The 14829-nt window shown below is 37.1% G+C and overlaps 2 protein-coding genes across 5 annotated transcripts; one reads left to right on the forward strand and one right to left on the reverse strand.

Moving 5' to 3' along the window:
• The first annotated feature begins 1856 nt into the window (after positions 1-1856).
• On the forward strand, positions 1857-14092 carry LOC106943117 (GTPase IMAP family member 8-like). 4 transcript variants are annotated; one of them, XM_015026456.1, is made up of 3 exons: positions 10205-11035; positions 11975-12679; positions 13084-14092. In XM_015026456.1, exons 1-3 carry the CDS (start codon positions 10966-10968, stop codon positions 13971-13973), a joined length of 1665 nt encoding a protein of 554 aa, XP_014881942.1. In that variant the 5' UTR covers positions 10205-10965; the 3' UTR covers positions 13974-14092. The 4 variants fall into 4 exon arrangements, 1 of the variants encoding a protein (XP_014881942.1); XR_001423826.1 differs by lacking the exons at positions 10205-11035; positions 11975-12679 and adding an exon at positions 1857-2992 and having other exon boundaries at positions 13837-13914; XR_001423824.1 differs by lacking the exons at positions 10205-11035; positions 13084-14092 and adding an exon at positions 1857-2992 and having other exon boundaries at positions 11975-12040.
• Positions 3646-8006, reverse strand: LOC106943118 (GTPase IMAP family member 4-like). Its single transcript, XM_015026457.1, has 2 exons — positions 7802-8006; positions 3646-5241 (listed from the first exon to the last, which is right to left on the reverse strand). Exons 1-2 carry the CDS (start codon positions 7899-7901, stop codon positions 4337-4339), a joined length of 1005 nt encoding a protein of 334 aa, XP_014881943.1. The 5' UTR covers positions 7902-8006; the 3' UTR covers positions 3646-4336.
• Positions 14093-14829: the final 737 nt, after the last annotated feature.

Here is a 14829-nt window from a genome sequence, read left to right on the forward strand (position 1 = left end):
AATGAGACAAAACTAACTTACAAGCAACTTTTTAGCAAGATATACCAACTTGTTTTAAGTAAATAATTCCTTAATATTAATATTAAAAAGTACTAGTTTCACTGGCAGATTCCCAGCCAGCATGCCTAGGTGGGACCCATGTGGGGACAAGGAGGGCAGACTATATGGGTCCCATATGGGTTTGTCCGCGGGTTCCACGATGGCCCCACATGGGTTTGCCCATGTAGGGCCACAGCCCACATGGGTGCTACATGGGCCCTAATTGGACAAAACCCATGTGGGCCACCACCATATAGGGCCCATGCAGGGCCCATGTGGGCTCTGGCCCTACATGGGCAAACCCATGTGGGGCCATCGTGGAACCCGCGGACAAACCCATATGGGACCCATATAGTCTGCCCTCCTTTTCCCCACATGGGGCCCACCTAGGCATGCTGGCTGGGTTATTTCACTTTTATAACATGGGAAAACTGTCTTGATGAAAGTAAAATAATCTAACAGTGGACCCAGTAGTGTTTTGTCAATTTTAAGCAATTATTTACTTAAAACAAGCTCCTATATCTTGCTGAAGTTATTTGTTAGTTTTGTCTTATTTCAAGTGCATTAAGAGTTTTGCACTTTAAAATTTTGTGTTTTTGCAGTGAAGTTATAGCATATCAACTCTGAGTATTAAAAAGTATCCACATATAAAACTTTTTGAGATGGATGAATTTAAATATGTCAATAAATATTACATTAATTTTTGTAAAAAGAGTCCAACAGCCCCAGTTCATGTGTGAATTTTAAACAGTGAGGCAATCCAAACCATTAACATGTGGTTTAATGATTTAAACCACATTAACCACATTAATAACCTTTTTTTTAATGGAGGCTATTACAAAAGGCTATTATAAAGTCATAGGGTTCCCAACAATAAATTGACAAACTATTTTCTTATGAAGTTTAAACATATTTAGCATTGTTTAAGACTGCAGAATAAGCAGCTGTGTTTACTTAGGAAGGACATGGCTTATTTGCTTTTCTCAAGGAATTTCGCATGAAGTTCACTGTTTAATTTTGATTGTTCAAATAAAACAGAAGAAACTCGAAATAAGGGGACAAACAGTGACAACTGAAGACAAACAGAGAGAGGACTTGTCCTACAGGATTTAAAGTTCCTGTGAATCCGATCATGTCAGATTTCTTGGTTAACTTCTAATTATATTCAGTGTTGTCTGAACAAATACTTCACATCCTGCAGAGCTCCTGTTCTGAGAGCAGTTAAACCCGGAAGCAACAGAAATGACTTTTTAAAGATAGAAAATTTCACAATTCTTCCGCTTCACTTAATTTGTTGAAAATCATCCATAATTGCTCAAGGAAAGCTCCAAAAATGTAGAATATTATTAAAAATACCATGAAACAGTCTAGTTCTTTACCTCTCAAACATTTACCTTTCTCTCAACGTTTTCTGAATGTGCTACAGCGTTTTCCGAGACATTAAATTTTGAGTTTTCATAATTTGTTTATCCTTAATCGTCGCACTTTCTTTGTTTCTTTATTTCACCCGTATGATTGAGTACATTTATGGTGCAATACCAGTTTCCGCCAGAAGATGGCAGTAGCGGCAAATACGAGAGAGGCTAACTTCAAGCCTAGAAGAAGCTCAGAGTCAGCGTCGCTGCGAAGCCATTATATTTATTTTTTAAAAAGCTGATTTCTGTTTTAACGGGTGGGTGAAGTCTACATTTAACCGATAAGGTACCATTATTGTAAGTGTTTGTGAGTGGAGAACAGTATTTTATTGGGACACATTGTATTTTGAGAAATTTCTGTGTGTATTTTATTAGAAGTGACTCTTAACTGCCGCTAGCCTAGAGGCTAACTACCGTTGGTGAAACTGACTTTACTAAAAGTACTTTCAGTTACCATCTTCGAAGAAAATGTTTGTTGGTTTTACGGTTATTTACCCCGTAATTTTTGGTTAGAGGGAAATTACAATGTGTCTTTTGTTTTTTTAAAATGTTTTGTCGGCTCTAGTGACCTTTATTTGGCAGTTGTCAAACAGAAAGCGATTTATGAGAAAGAGAGAAGACATTTGTTCAAACACGAGTCCACACATTCTAAGAAAATAACAATAAATAAACAAATTACGAGAATATACTAATGACATTATGAGAATAAAGTCGTAGTACTACAAAGCATCCATAATATTACGACTTTTTTCTGGTAATAATGGCACCAATTCTTGTAATTGTATAATTTTATTTTTGTAATTTTATTTTTTCTTAGTTTGTCTCTAAATACTCAAAGTATAACATTGGAAATGTATTTCTATTAGTAATGTTATGTAAACTGAGTTCATGATTGTCTGCTAATTAATATGTTTTACATAACATTTAACAGACTGTACAAACAACTGTGCAATTATTAAAATCTAAGTCTACGTTGTATAAAAGCAGTGTAAGCGTAATCGCAGCGAAGCCATTACTACAGAAACTGATTTCTATTTTCACAGAATAAAAACACATACAAATCATCTGCCGTCACATTCACATGAAACCTGACACCACGGATTGATAATTGAAATTAAATATGGAGTCCAGCAGCAGAGCAGATGGAAATGGTAAGAAAACTGAAAACATGATGTTAATCAGCATTTTTTTTTTTTTACCTGAAACCAGTTGAACTGTTTCTGTTGCGCTGAGAGCTGAAGGATGTCTCAAAAATCTGCAAACAGCGCCACCTTGTGGAGTTTTAGAGCTGTAGCAGGCTGGCAACACCTGATTTCTCTCACTCTAACATTCAGTTTCCCAGCACCCAGTGAACTGACTGCTCAAACAAATGTTTTTCTCACTTCATTTCACAGAAAAAAGGTGCAAAAACATCTGTTGCAGCTTCCAGGGTCCTGCTGCTGGAATAATCTACTGGTCAAGTCCGATGCGACGGGACTTCAGCTTCTTCTGCTTTCTGCAAGAAAACATGTAGTCATGATGGAGACCTGGATAGAGAGGTAGCAGAACTGATCTTTTTCCTTTATTCTTCTCAGCAGACAGTTTCTGAAGTTTCTTTAATCAGACCTTAATTAAGACCAAAGTGTCTGCTGATATTCAGTGCTCTGATGCAGACGCTGATAATCTTCAGATTATGGAGGAATGTTCTGCAGACGGTCATGTTTCCTCAAGAGACGCCGACGGTCTGTAGAACGACCTTTTCTCTGAGCATTTTAACAAACTTAAACCTTTCTGTGTATGTATTTAGGGCTGTTGTAAACAATTATTTTAGTAATGAAATAATCTGTCAGTTATTCTTATGATTAAACAAGTAATCAAATAAAAAAAAATTGATAGATAAAATATTAGTAAATACTGCCATACCAGCAGTAATAACTTTGGATATCAACATTGGCCCAAATTTTCGTATTTGTGCATCCCTAATAATTACTTTTCTGTAGTTTAGAAAATTAACCTGTATCAGCAATGGCTCACTCTTCCTGAACAAAAATTATAGAAAAATCAGAAAAATCACAAGAAAATTAATTAAAATATCAAATGTTCTTTTATGTATTCATTGAGTCAATTTAATAGATGAACTCTCACTTTGCTCAGCCACTGAAAGCTTTTGTGTCCATATTTCTGATTTTGCACCACCGATTTTGGTGTGCAAAATCCAGTAGCGTGTGACAACAAACATATGTTTTTTTGTGTACCGGGCCTGTACACATGTACATTGCTTTATCATACATACATATCATATCATACATCTCTAAGGCTCCACAGGGTGGAGCTGTTTGCAGCCTTTTGAACCTGATCCTTCAGCTCTTAATGTAGCAGGGACAGTTTCATGTGAAACACCTGCTGATTAAAATCACGTTTCCAGTTTCCTGACATTCTCAATGTTCTGCTGCTGGACCTGAAACTTCCCTTATTTCACTTCAGTTATCAATTTATGTTGTCCAGTTTCATCTGAATGTGATGGGAAACAAACTGATTTGTGAGTAAAAGTGTCTTTATTCTGAAATCAGATTTTTTAATAATGGCTTTGCTGTCATAATGGTTATGCTCCATTTAAACAATGTATTAATTACACAATTGTTTATGCTGATTTATGTCCAAAATCAAAAATGTTAATTAACATAGACAAATAACCATAAACTTAGCTTACATTACATTATGTAATCAATCAGGTTATGATTGTAAATATTAATCATTGACAGCTGTTCAACTGATTGACAGTTATTCCATCCTCAGTTATGCCTTTAACTAATTAGATAAATATCTGCTTATACTGGTAAATATTTTGTTATTCATGTAACATCATAGTTTACTAAGCTGCAGCCAGAACATCACACATATTATCACTGTGTAGAACATCCCATCTTTTGCACTGCTGCTGCAGCTCCAACAATTGCTCCCAGATTAACTCCAATACCGGCTCCAACAGCAACTCCTATCGGTCCTCCTAAAACTCCAATAGCAGCTCCAACACCAGCTCCAGTAGCAGCTCCAGCAGCCGCAGCCCCCAGAGCAACACGCATAAACGAGTTGTCTCTCTCTGCCTGCCTTTTTGCATCTTCAGGATCAATTTCTGGATTTTCTCTGATTAGTCGTTCTGCTTCTTCTTGCTTGGCTCTCTGTGCCTCTTCAAACATTTCGTTGGTGTAGAAACGTCCTCCATTTTCCTTAACCATCCTGTTGATCTTCTGCACCAGACCCCTGACTTGAGCAGGATCCTCAACTGTGTTGTCAAAGACATGATATTTATCTTCAAAGGTCTGGAAGATGGAGCACTGACTGATGAAGTGCTTTAGAGGTCTGTGTCTTAGTAACATGTTTCCTATTGTAATATTTTCCCGTTTTAGTTCGTCTCCGTGGGTAAACAGGATCATAGTGTAATTGGCTGCTTCATTGCCAAAAATTTTCTGGATAATTCTCAAGCTTCTTTCTTCTTCTGTGGTGAATCTGGTCGGTTGGAGCACAATCAGGAACACATGAGGACCAGGAGCCGCCAGGCAGATGCCTTTAGCGATTTCTTCCATAATCTCTTTATTACTTTTATCTGTGTCAAACAGCCCTGGAGTATCAATAACAGCCAGATTTAAACCATCAAAATCATTGATTTTCTTCTCACAGACCGAAGTCACAGAGGAAAAAGAGAGACAAGAATTAAAAAATCTTCCTCCTAACATGGTGTTTCCTGCTGCACTTTTTCCGACTCCGGTTTTCCCAACAAGAACAATCCTGAGCTCAGTATCCTTTTTAGCTGTTGGAGAATTAGAAGACAACAATGAAGAGGGAGAAATTTAATTCAGATAACTTCAAAGTAACTTAAAATATGTCTAATGATGCCAGAATTATATGTTTCTTTTTAGATGTAGAGATTGAGAGGAGAATTTAGATGTTTCAATTTTCAGCTAATAATGTCTACAGAAATATTTTTGTATTAGATTAATAGTTTTATGGACTTAGAACAAGTTATACAGTTGGTCAACCTCAGTATTTTCATACAGATGAGTTGCTATACTTTCAGTAATATAAGTAAGCTTGCACCAAGCTTATCTGAGCTCCTGCAAAAAATAATGTTGAGAGAGTTTTAGCTTCCTCAAGAAGGGACACTGTGTCTGATCACACTGATGGTTTCCACTCCATCTTCCTTTAGATAAGAACCGTAGTTCTGGATGCCTGAAGTTTACGGCTGTCTGAGAGGAATCATTTCCCAAACGCTTCATCCTAGCAGCTGCTGACACCTTTTTAGTTTGGCTTCTTTGCTCATCAAACCCACAACTCACTGATTCATAAGAACTGTTCTAATAAGATGATGTGTCTGGGCAGAGAAAGTTAATTTAATCAATTTAGTTCAGTCAGTCAGGTTTATTTGTATAGCAGCACATTTCAGCAACAAGGCATTTCAAAGTGCTTTGCATCAAAATAACACAAAAGTACAAAGTCATAGAACACTCAGTGAGTTACTACATTTTGTTAAGTGCTATAATACACATCAGATTGTTGATGTTTAATTTATAATGTTTCAAAAGCAAAGGTGGATTTTTAGTCTATATTTAAAGAAACTCAGTGTTTTGGCTGTTTTGGAGTTTTCTGGAAGTTTGTTCCAGATTTGTGGTGCATAGAAGCTGAATGCTGCTTCTCCATGTTTGGTTCTGGTTCTGGTTCTGGATGCAGAGCAGAACCAGAACCATGTTGACAAGAGTATAGGAGGGGATTAACAGGCTTCTGCAGCACTTGATGGGATGCAGAGGAGGTCATGCAACCATTTGAATCAGGTGTTCTGGAACAGAAACAAATCTAAAATACATTCATTGGTTAGAGCTCTGGTAAATTAGTGGCTATGTATTTTTATCATGTTCAATCGGTCCCTTTGACTATACCCGGTGTCCTGCAGATGCTATATGTGGCTTTGCCTCACAACACCTGAGTCAAATAATGAGGCAGTTAGCAGCACTTTGGAGAACTTCACTGCATTGAGGAGGTAATTCAGCAATGTGACTGAGTTGTGTTTAACCAGGGACACATCTAAAAGTTGCAGGACTCACAGACTGGATTTGAGGATTCCTGCTCTAAAGGATAACATTTCCATCAATGCTTAGCTTTAGCATGTTAATATGAACTTAAGGGAGAGAAAAAATAAAGAACAATCTTCAATCTGGGCCTTCTGCTAACAATTACTCACAAATCATGTGCTGTCCTCCTTGTCTCAGGGAAGCCCCGCACAGAGACTTAAACTTTCTTTTAACTCAATCTATCTAGGCTCCGCCTAGGCAGGTAGCACAGTCTCACATGGATCAGTATTTGTGACCAAACTGGTCTTAACTGGTTTCTGACTTGCAAAGACTTAAGGACCTTTTCAAAGTGAGTTCAAGCAGCAAAGAGAAAACGACTCCAAATAAGGTAAAGACTGATTGCAGCTTCCTGCAATCTAGGAATTGTGGAAGGGTTCTTAGTGTTTGGGTATTGTCATTGCTACACAAAGAAATCAGAGCTCTCTTTACATGAATTAAAATACTAAAAATCTAACACTGCCTTTTATTCTGCCAAACTGAGATGCCAAGCAAAAAATGAAATATAAGGAAAAACAAGGAAGTTTACACAGGCAGGAAGTGGCTGAACCACCAGTGAGAGTACAGGAGGGGATTGAGGCAGAGCCACCAACCTGCAGAGAAAAGCAGAACAAGAAGCAGAAATGGAAATGGAGCTGTAGCAGAAGAGGGACATGTGGAGCACAAGACAGGAAACCTTTACCCTTCACTTCATTTGGTTTTGTTTCGGCTGACAGACACATGATCCTGTTAGTTTTAAGTTTAACTGTGCAAGCTGTGTTTTGTCCTGGATTGGTTTGATTTTTTTTTTAAATCAAAGCATAAATTATATTAATAATTAAAAGTTTGCACATTTTAGATAGAGATGTTAAATCTTTAAGGATCTGAGAATCCTTAAATTCTATTCATTTAAAATTTATAATGCTTTCCAAATCAGTGTTGATGTTTCGTTAGAGCTGCAATATAAAGACTTTGGTAACATCGAAAATAGTTGTAGCCTCTGCAAACAGAAAACAACTCCAAGGAAGACTTTTTATTCTTTCACTTGTGCAACAAAAGAAAGTTTAAAGGGAAGTCATCTGAAAATTATTAAAGATTAAAAAGTTAGGACTAGAAGGTATTTTACACTGAAAAGTATAAAAGGTATAATGTTTTATATTTTAGTATAAAAACAACTGAAATAATGAACCTACTGGAGGTTCATTATTTTAATTTTTTCTGATAAGGTTTACCGCCTATAATAAACTATAAATCATAAACTCTTCTTACCAGCTCGACGATAACTGGTCATTTCCAGTGTGTCCCTGCAGGCTGTTGATTTGTGATGATACATAGTTGTTGATTTCTTGGCAGCAAATAATGTTTGCATCAGTTCTGTTGTATGGTCTGGGTTCTTGGCTCCTCCCTTTGAATCTGTCTGCCAATCTGTCTGCCAATGCAGTCACTGTCAGAACTATGCAGGATGCTTTCAAATTGAAAACCATGATGGAACGTAATAAACTAAAGCTTTGAGAAACACAGCACACATATAATAGTTCACTACATGTATCTATTAGTTAGATGGGTTGCTTGGCAAGCAACTCTTCTAGACCAATTTCCACCAAATCAGTTCAGCTGCAGAAATTTGTAAAAAAAAAAAAAAAAAAAAAAATTAAACTACATGTTCAAAAGCTATTTGCTCCATACAGAGTCTGGATTCTGGGCCTTTTTAATAAATAATTGTTTGCTTGGACTCTGTTGAAGTTTTGAACTTTACCCATTTGCTAACATTTGGCCAGGGTGTATATAATGTGTAAGTTCTACATTATGAAGCTTTCCAGAAATTTACTGCATTGTAAACAACCATCCTCCACTGCAAAGAGAAAAGTGCCAAGCCAAACAGATGGTTGTTGCTGTTAATTAAATATTGGAAATGTGGCCAACACAGACTGAAAGGCTCCCATGGATAAAATTCACTTCCTCCATTGCTACTGCAGCAGAGGAAGTGAATAATAACTGAAGTTATTATGTTTGGACCCAAAGAGGACTGATCTGGTTAACACACAGCTTCAGTTGTTACAGCTGGAAACCAGCGATCAGGCCTGAAATCTGGGAGTAGTGATGGACTCTGACCTGAACATTCAGAGCCACATAAAGACAGTTTCAAAGTCGGCCTTCTATCACCTGAAGAACATATCCAGGATTAGAGGATTAATGTCGCTGAGATCTAGAGAAACTCATCCATGTGTTTATCTTTAGTCACATTGATTACAGTAACAGCGTCTTCACAGGTCTGACTAAAAACTCAATCAGATCCAGACGCTGCTGCTGGAGTTCTGACTAAAATCCGGAAGTTAGAGCACATCACCCATTTCTACTGTCCTTCCTCTGGCTCCCTGCAGCTCAGAGAATAGACTTTAAAATCCTGAATGGTTTAGCAACAATACATTAAAGATCTGCTGTTGTCATAGCAACCTTCCAGACCCTCAGGTTCTGGTCTGCTCTGCATCCCCAGAACCAGAACCAAACATGGAGAAGTAGCCTTCAGCTTCTATGCACCACAGATCTGGAACAAGCTTCCAGAAAGCTGCAAAACAGCCGAAGTTCCTTCAAGACTAAAATCCCACCTGTTTAGAGTTGGTTTTGAACCACCGGAACATTGACCTGCATATTTGATGTGTATTGATGACCGATTGTAATACCTGTCACTGGTTTTCACAATAGTGGACTATGTAATGTGTTTATGATGTTTTCATGATGTAAAAGCATTTTGAACTGTGTTGTTGCTGAAATGTGCTGTACAAATGAACTTGACTGATTTCTCATACTGCAGAGTAAATTTCTAAAACAGCATAGAAAATCGATGTCATTGCTCTGTACTATGTCTGCTGTTTGTCACCATTATTTGTTGTGTTAATGCACAAAATCTGAAGGTTTCATCCTTGCTTTTTGCAGTTGATGTGGTTTTGTTAGTTGGTTCCAGAGTTAACCTTCAGCATGGACTGAAGTGATTCTGTTTCTGTGGCCATGGTCGCCAACTGGAAATGGGTGGATCGATTCTTTTGGTTCAAGGATCAGGATATGTTACAAACAGAAGAGTGAAAGTATCTTGTATACAAGCAATGTAGGATGAAGTGGAAAGTTGTCAAAATAAGATGAAGTGAAAACCCATTGTAAGACCAAAAGCAGAACAGATGTGCCAAAAGGAAAGAAGCAGAAATAATATTTAAATAATAACCTTTAAATAATCACATTCAGAAAAACTATAAAAGAAAAATATGTTCTACATATAAAAGTAAATCTTTTGCTTCTCGTTGGAACACGGAGATTGCAGCGATTGCTGAAGATGAGGTGTGAGAAAGGAAAACATCTGATAACTAATTAGAATAAATTGGCAGTAACTTTTCCAAACAACATATGGGCAGCACCCACCAGAAAAATAATGTAAAACCACATCTAAAACAAGTCAATGAATAAAATAGATATTAATATTTGAAACTAAAGTAAATAAAGAGGAAATTTATATAATAAAGGAAGCAATATTTATCTTCATGACAAAATTAAAAAACTGATTTTAATGGGTAGGTAAATGCTGTTACGCAGTCATGTACAGCAGGTGGCGGTATTCACCTATAATCTCCTGGCGATCTGCCATTACAGACAGAAGAAGCAAGTTTCACTTTCACTTTTGGCATCAAGTCTCCTCCGTTTTCACCAAGTTGTTTTTATTTTCTTGGATTGAACCTCAGCGACAGCTTGTCTTTTCGTTAGAAAATATTTTAAGTTAATTTATTTACTAACAGTGTTGTGTTGCAGACCGTGAAATAATAAAGTATGTTACATTATTTTTGTCTCCCGACTAGTATGAACGTTAGTGACATTAGACTAAAAACAACCTATTAACGCCAGTGGTGAATGTTTAGAGATTGTTGCATTAATGAACAGTTTAATGAGTGTTTCCACATTTTAATGCTTTGTCTGAAGGGCGTTTATGTTTTCCTGCCTTGTTTGACACCAGGGCTCCGTGTCATGCGCAGTCATAGATGGGAGTTACTCTGCATGAACATCTGTGAGATACTCTGAGTTTTCAGGTTCAGGAACAGCAGCACCAACAAGGCAACTCTGAGTAGCTCAAAGCAAAAGGAAATTACAGCTTTCAGGTTCAGACATCAATAAAACCACAGCAACAGTAACCAGATTAAAAGTTATAAGAACCAATCAGGAGCCACAAAAAGTTTTGATGGGCTGTTTAAAGAAGAGTAAAGCCTGGGTTGAAATAAAATGTAGTTAAATTCATTATTTGAACTCACTGTGTGGTCATCGAAAAGGGATCTCAGATTAATCAAATATTAAAAAACAGTCAGCCACATGACGGCACATGCAGTGAACCGGTTCAGCCTGTTGAAGCTCAGGTTTTCCATTGCATCATAACGAACTCCTGCAAATTTTTAAACATGTTGAAAAGTTGTGAGCTGGAGTTTTCTGGATCTTCAATGGATTTATCACCAACATCCACTGTTTTTGGTAAGTAAATAGTTTTTTTTTCTTTTTTCCTCACATGAAACTGAACAAGAGTTCAAGAACATGGCAGTTACACCAGAAAAAGGTACTTTGAATTGAATTGTTGCTTAAATAAAATAAATCCTGATTTGAGTTTAGCATTTACTCATTTATTTTTTATTGTTCTTTGTCATGTAAGTGCTAAATGTAAGATCACAGGTGATAAAAAGCCTAAGAAAAAATAAATACTATGCTTAAATAAGCATTTATTGAAATAACTGTCTTAAAAGTCAAGTTTATTTTTACAGGCCATTTCAGCAACAAGAAAATTTAAATTACTTTTCATGATTAAAAGATAAACATAAAATCATGTGACAGTGGGAAATTATAGACAAGCACTGAAAAGTTTTAATCCAGACTAGAATTAACCAATATCTTGGTTATTATTAAATGAAGACAATCAACTGGGTTTTTATCCTTTATCTGTGGTGTGTTCACACCAGGAAAGTCCTTGGGTCTGAACTGACAGCAAACTTTATGATTTGGTTTGGTGCACATCACTTCACTGGGACCAATAATCTATTCCAGTCAACAACATAATAATCTCAAAATATAAAAATAAAGATTTTGAAATTATTAAACCAAAAACCCCTCCTGATCCCAGTAGGGATGAGGCTGAATGACCAGGGAGGGACTTAGCAAAGTACAGAGTTAGAAAAAGGTTTTCTTAAAGAAAATGGAGGTAAACAAGATAATAATCTGGTTGGTTTTAGGTATTTGTTGTATGTTAAATATTAACGTGTATTAGCTGAAATGTAGAACTTGTTCTTAGTACTTATTTGTTGTGTTTTACAACTTCAATCTATCAAATTTTCTTTTAGATTAATAAATCAAATATCCTTTTGTAACTGACATCTGTCTGAATAAAAATGCTCAAATTGTTGTTTTATAATTCTCCAACAGCTGAAAAGGATTCAAATCTCAGGATCGTTCTTCTTGGAAGAACTGGAGTTGGAAAAAGTGCGGCAGCAAAAACCATTTTAGGGAACAAAGTTCATCCTTGGCTTTCCTCAGCGACATTGTTCTGTGAGAAGAAAACCAATGTTCATGCTGGTCTAAATCTGACTGTTATTGATACTCCAGGTCTGTTTAGGACTGTAAAAAGTAATAAAGATATTGTGATGGAGATCGCTAAATGCATCAGCCTGGCGGCTCCCGGTCCTCATGTGTTCCTGATTGTTCTCCAATCAACCAGCTTCACACCAGAAGACGAAAAAACAGTGGAAATAATTAAGAAAACATTTGGCAAACAAGCAGCCAGATACACCATGGTCCTGTTTACCCACGGAGACGAACTGAGAGAGGCAAACATTAACATAGAAGACATGTTAGAAATACACAAACCTCTAAAACGCATCATCAGTCAGTGCTCTGTCTTGAAGAAATTTGAAGATAAATATCATGTTTTTGACAAAGAAGATGAGGATCTTGCTCAAGTCAGCGAACTGCTGGAGAAGATCAACAGAATGGTTCAGCGAAATGGGGGAAGTTTCTACACCAAAGAAATGTTTGAAGAGTCTCTGAGAGCCAAGCAAGAAGAAATGAAACGACCGTTCAGAGAAAATCTGGGCTTTTATCCTGAAGGTGCAAAAAGAGATGCTCCTCAAGGTAAGGCTGTTTGATATGGCACAAAATCAATATTACGATATTCTGATCAGATCTAGATAACGATAAACGGATGTTAACGCTAACGACTCTCAACCCTGGAAATAAAGAATGTGATGGCCTAAAACAAACTCTTCATAGCCACTTATATTGATGGTATTATTCCCCTTTATGCAATTATTTTATTACCACTTTAATTAAAAATAGTGGCAATCAGCAAAGTTTATAAACTATGTTTTTTGTCAAGTTATGTAATTCTGTAATGTACCTAATTTTTTCACCAAATCAATAAATCTGTGAAACACACCATTCTGTAATTTACTTCATCAAACCCATTTTTAGTTTCCACTTCTATCTGGAAAAATAAATTGATTTCAGTTTATCATTGTTTTCTTATTCTCCAATAGCTAAAATGGATTCAGACTTCAGGATCGTTCTTCTTGGAAGATCTGGAGTTGGAAAAAGTGCAGCAGGAAACACCATATTAGGACGAAGATTATTTCAGTCTAGAGTCTCTCTTTCCTCTGTGACACAAGTGTGTCAGAGGGAAAGCAGTTACCGCTGTGGCTTCAATCTGGATGTTGTTGACACTCCAGATCTGTTTGGGTCAAAGCTGGAGCATCTGGTCTGTCCTAAACAGATCGCTAGATGCATCAGCATGGCGGCTCCTGGTCCTCATGTCTTCCTGATTGTTCTCCAACTGACCAGATTCACACCAGAGGAAAGTAAAACTGTGGAAATAATTCAGAGATTGTTTGGAGAGGAAGCAGCCAGATACACCATGGTCCTGTTTACCTATGGAGATGTGCTGAAAGAGGAAAACATGACAATGGAAAACCTGCTAGAGCAACACCAACCTCTAAAACGCTTCATCAGCCGGTGCTCCATCTTGGAGAAATTTGAAGATAAATATCATGTTTTTGACAACGAAGCTGCAGATAGAACTCAAGTCAGCGAACTTCTAAAAAAGATCAACAAAATGGTTGAGCAAAATGGAGGAAGTTACTACAGCAATGAGATGTTCAGAGAGGCACAGAAAGCCAAGCAAGAAGAAATGGATCGACTGCACAGAGAAAGTCCGAGGACATTTTTTATAGATGGAAGAAAACAGGCAGAGAGAGAGAACTCATTTATACGTGCTGCTATGGACCCTGCTGCAGGCGGAGCTGCTGCAGGCGGAGCTGCTGCAGGCGGAGCTGCTGCAGGCGGAGCTGCTGCAGGCGGAGCTGCTGCAGGCGGAGCTGCTAACATCTCCAACATATTGGAGATGTTAGGAGAGCTGCTGCCGCTGGAGTGAGAGGGGAAATGGTTAGAGATGGTCCAATATAATATTAATGTCTGTACTGGTTATTGGTGATGGTGGTAAATGATGGTGAAGCACCGCCAAGACAAAATAAAACCTCCACATTTACAGAATTATTTTTTTTACATTATGTTTATTAGATATTTTGAATATTTAGGGAAAAGGGACAATAACAACAACAACAGGACAAAACTTATACAGCACAGATGGGAGACAAAACAGGAGGCATGTCCATAAATTATTGTAATTACTGGAACAAAGTAACCCATGTAGATATAATCTGGGTCATGCTTGCACTGAAAATGTGAATTTCAGAGCTGTTACAATACAAAGGCTTCAACATGCTTTTAATGTGAAAGATGCATTTTAAAGATATTCATCATCCTGAGCCTTTTAATTTTGAGATAATCCAGAACTTGCTCCCTTTTTTAAACAGCATTTTCGATTCAGATAATTTCTCAGTCTTTCTAATACAATAACTTCACAAATTAAGTTTTTCCACATCTGGACTGAAGGGATGTCAAAACCAACCCATCTGAACTTTATGGACTTTCTAGTCAACATCAATCTCTTTGTCAGTATCCAGATGAAAAGTTTTTATTATTATAAAAAACTTCATAATCTGCTGCACATGAGGTATGCATTATCAATATTTGTGCATTTGTATCAGCCATAATCAGAGTTTGAAATTAATTTAAGTATCATGAAATGTTGAATTTTACTTTATCTTGAAAAACCAAGACTGCCGACGCGTTTCCCTGCATAACAGCAGCTTCTGCTGTCTGCCTGAGCTGTTTGAAAGACTTTCTGAACCGTTTCTGGCTGTTTATCTTTGCATGTTTGACCAAGT

Source organism: Poecilia latipinna, unplaced genomic scaffold (genome assembly GCF_001443285.1).
Source record: "Poecilia latipinna isolate Pla-1442-1.1 unplaced genomic scaffold, P_latipinna-1.0 Scaffold4888, whole genome shotgun sequence".
Lineage (NCBI taxonomy): Eukaryota > Metazoa > Chordata > Actinopteri > Cyprinodontiformes > Poeciliidae > Poecilia > Poecilia latipinna.

Coding starts and splice junctions, on each gene's coding strand:
- LOC106943118 (XM_015026457.1), bottom strand. CDS start 7,901: ATGCAAACATTATTTGCTGCCAAGAAATCAACAACTATGTATCATCAC. Junction 5,242..7,801: donor GACCAGTTATCGTCGAGCTG/GTAAGAAGAGTT, acceptor ATTCTCCAACAG/CTAAAAAGGATACTGAGCTC.
- LOC106943117 (XM_015026456.1), top strand. CDS start 10,966: ATGTTGAAAAGTTGTGAGCTGGAGTTTTCTGGATCTTCAATGGATTTA. Junction 11,036..11,974: donor ACCAACATCCACTGTTTTTG/GTAAGTAAATAG, acceptor ATTCTCCAACAG/CTGAAAAGGATTCAAATCTC. Junction 12,680..13,083: donor AAAAAGAGATGCTCCTCAAG/GTAAGGCTGTTT, acceptor ATTCTCCAATAG/CTAAAATGGATTCAGACTTC.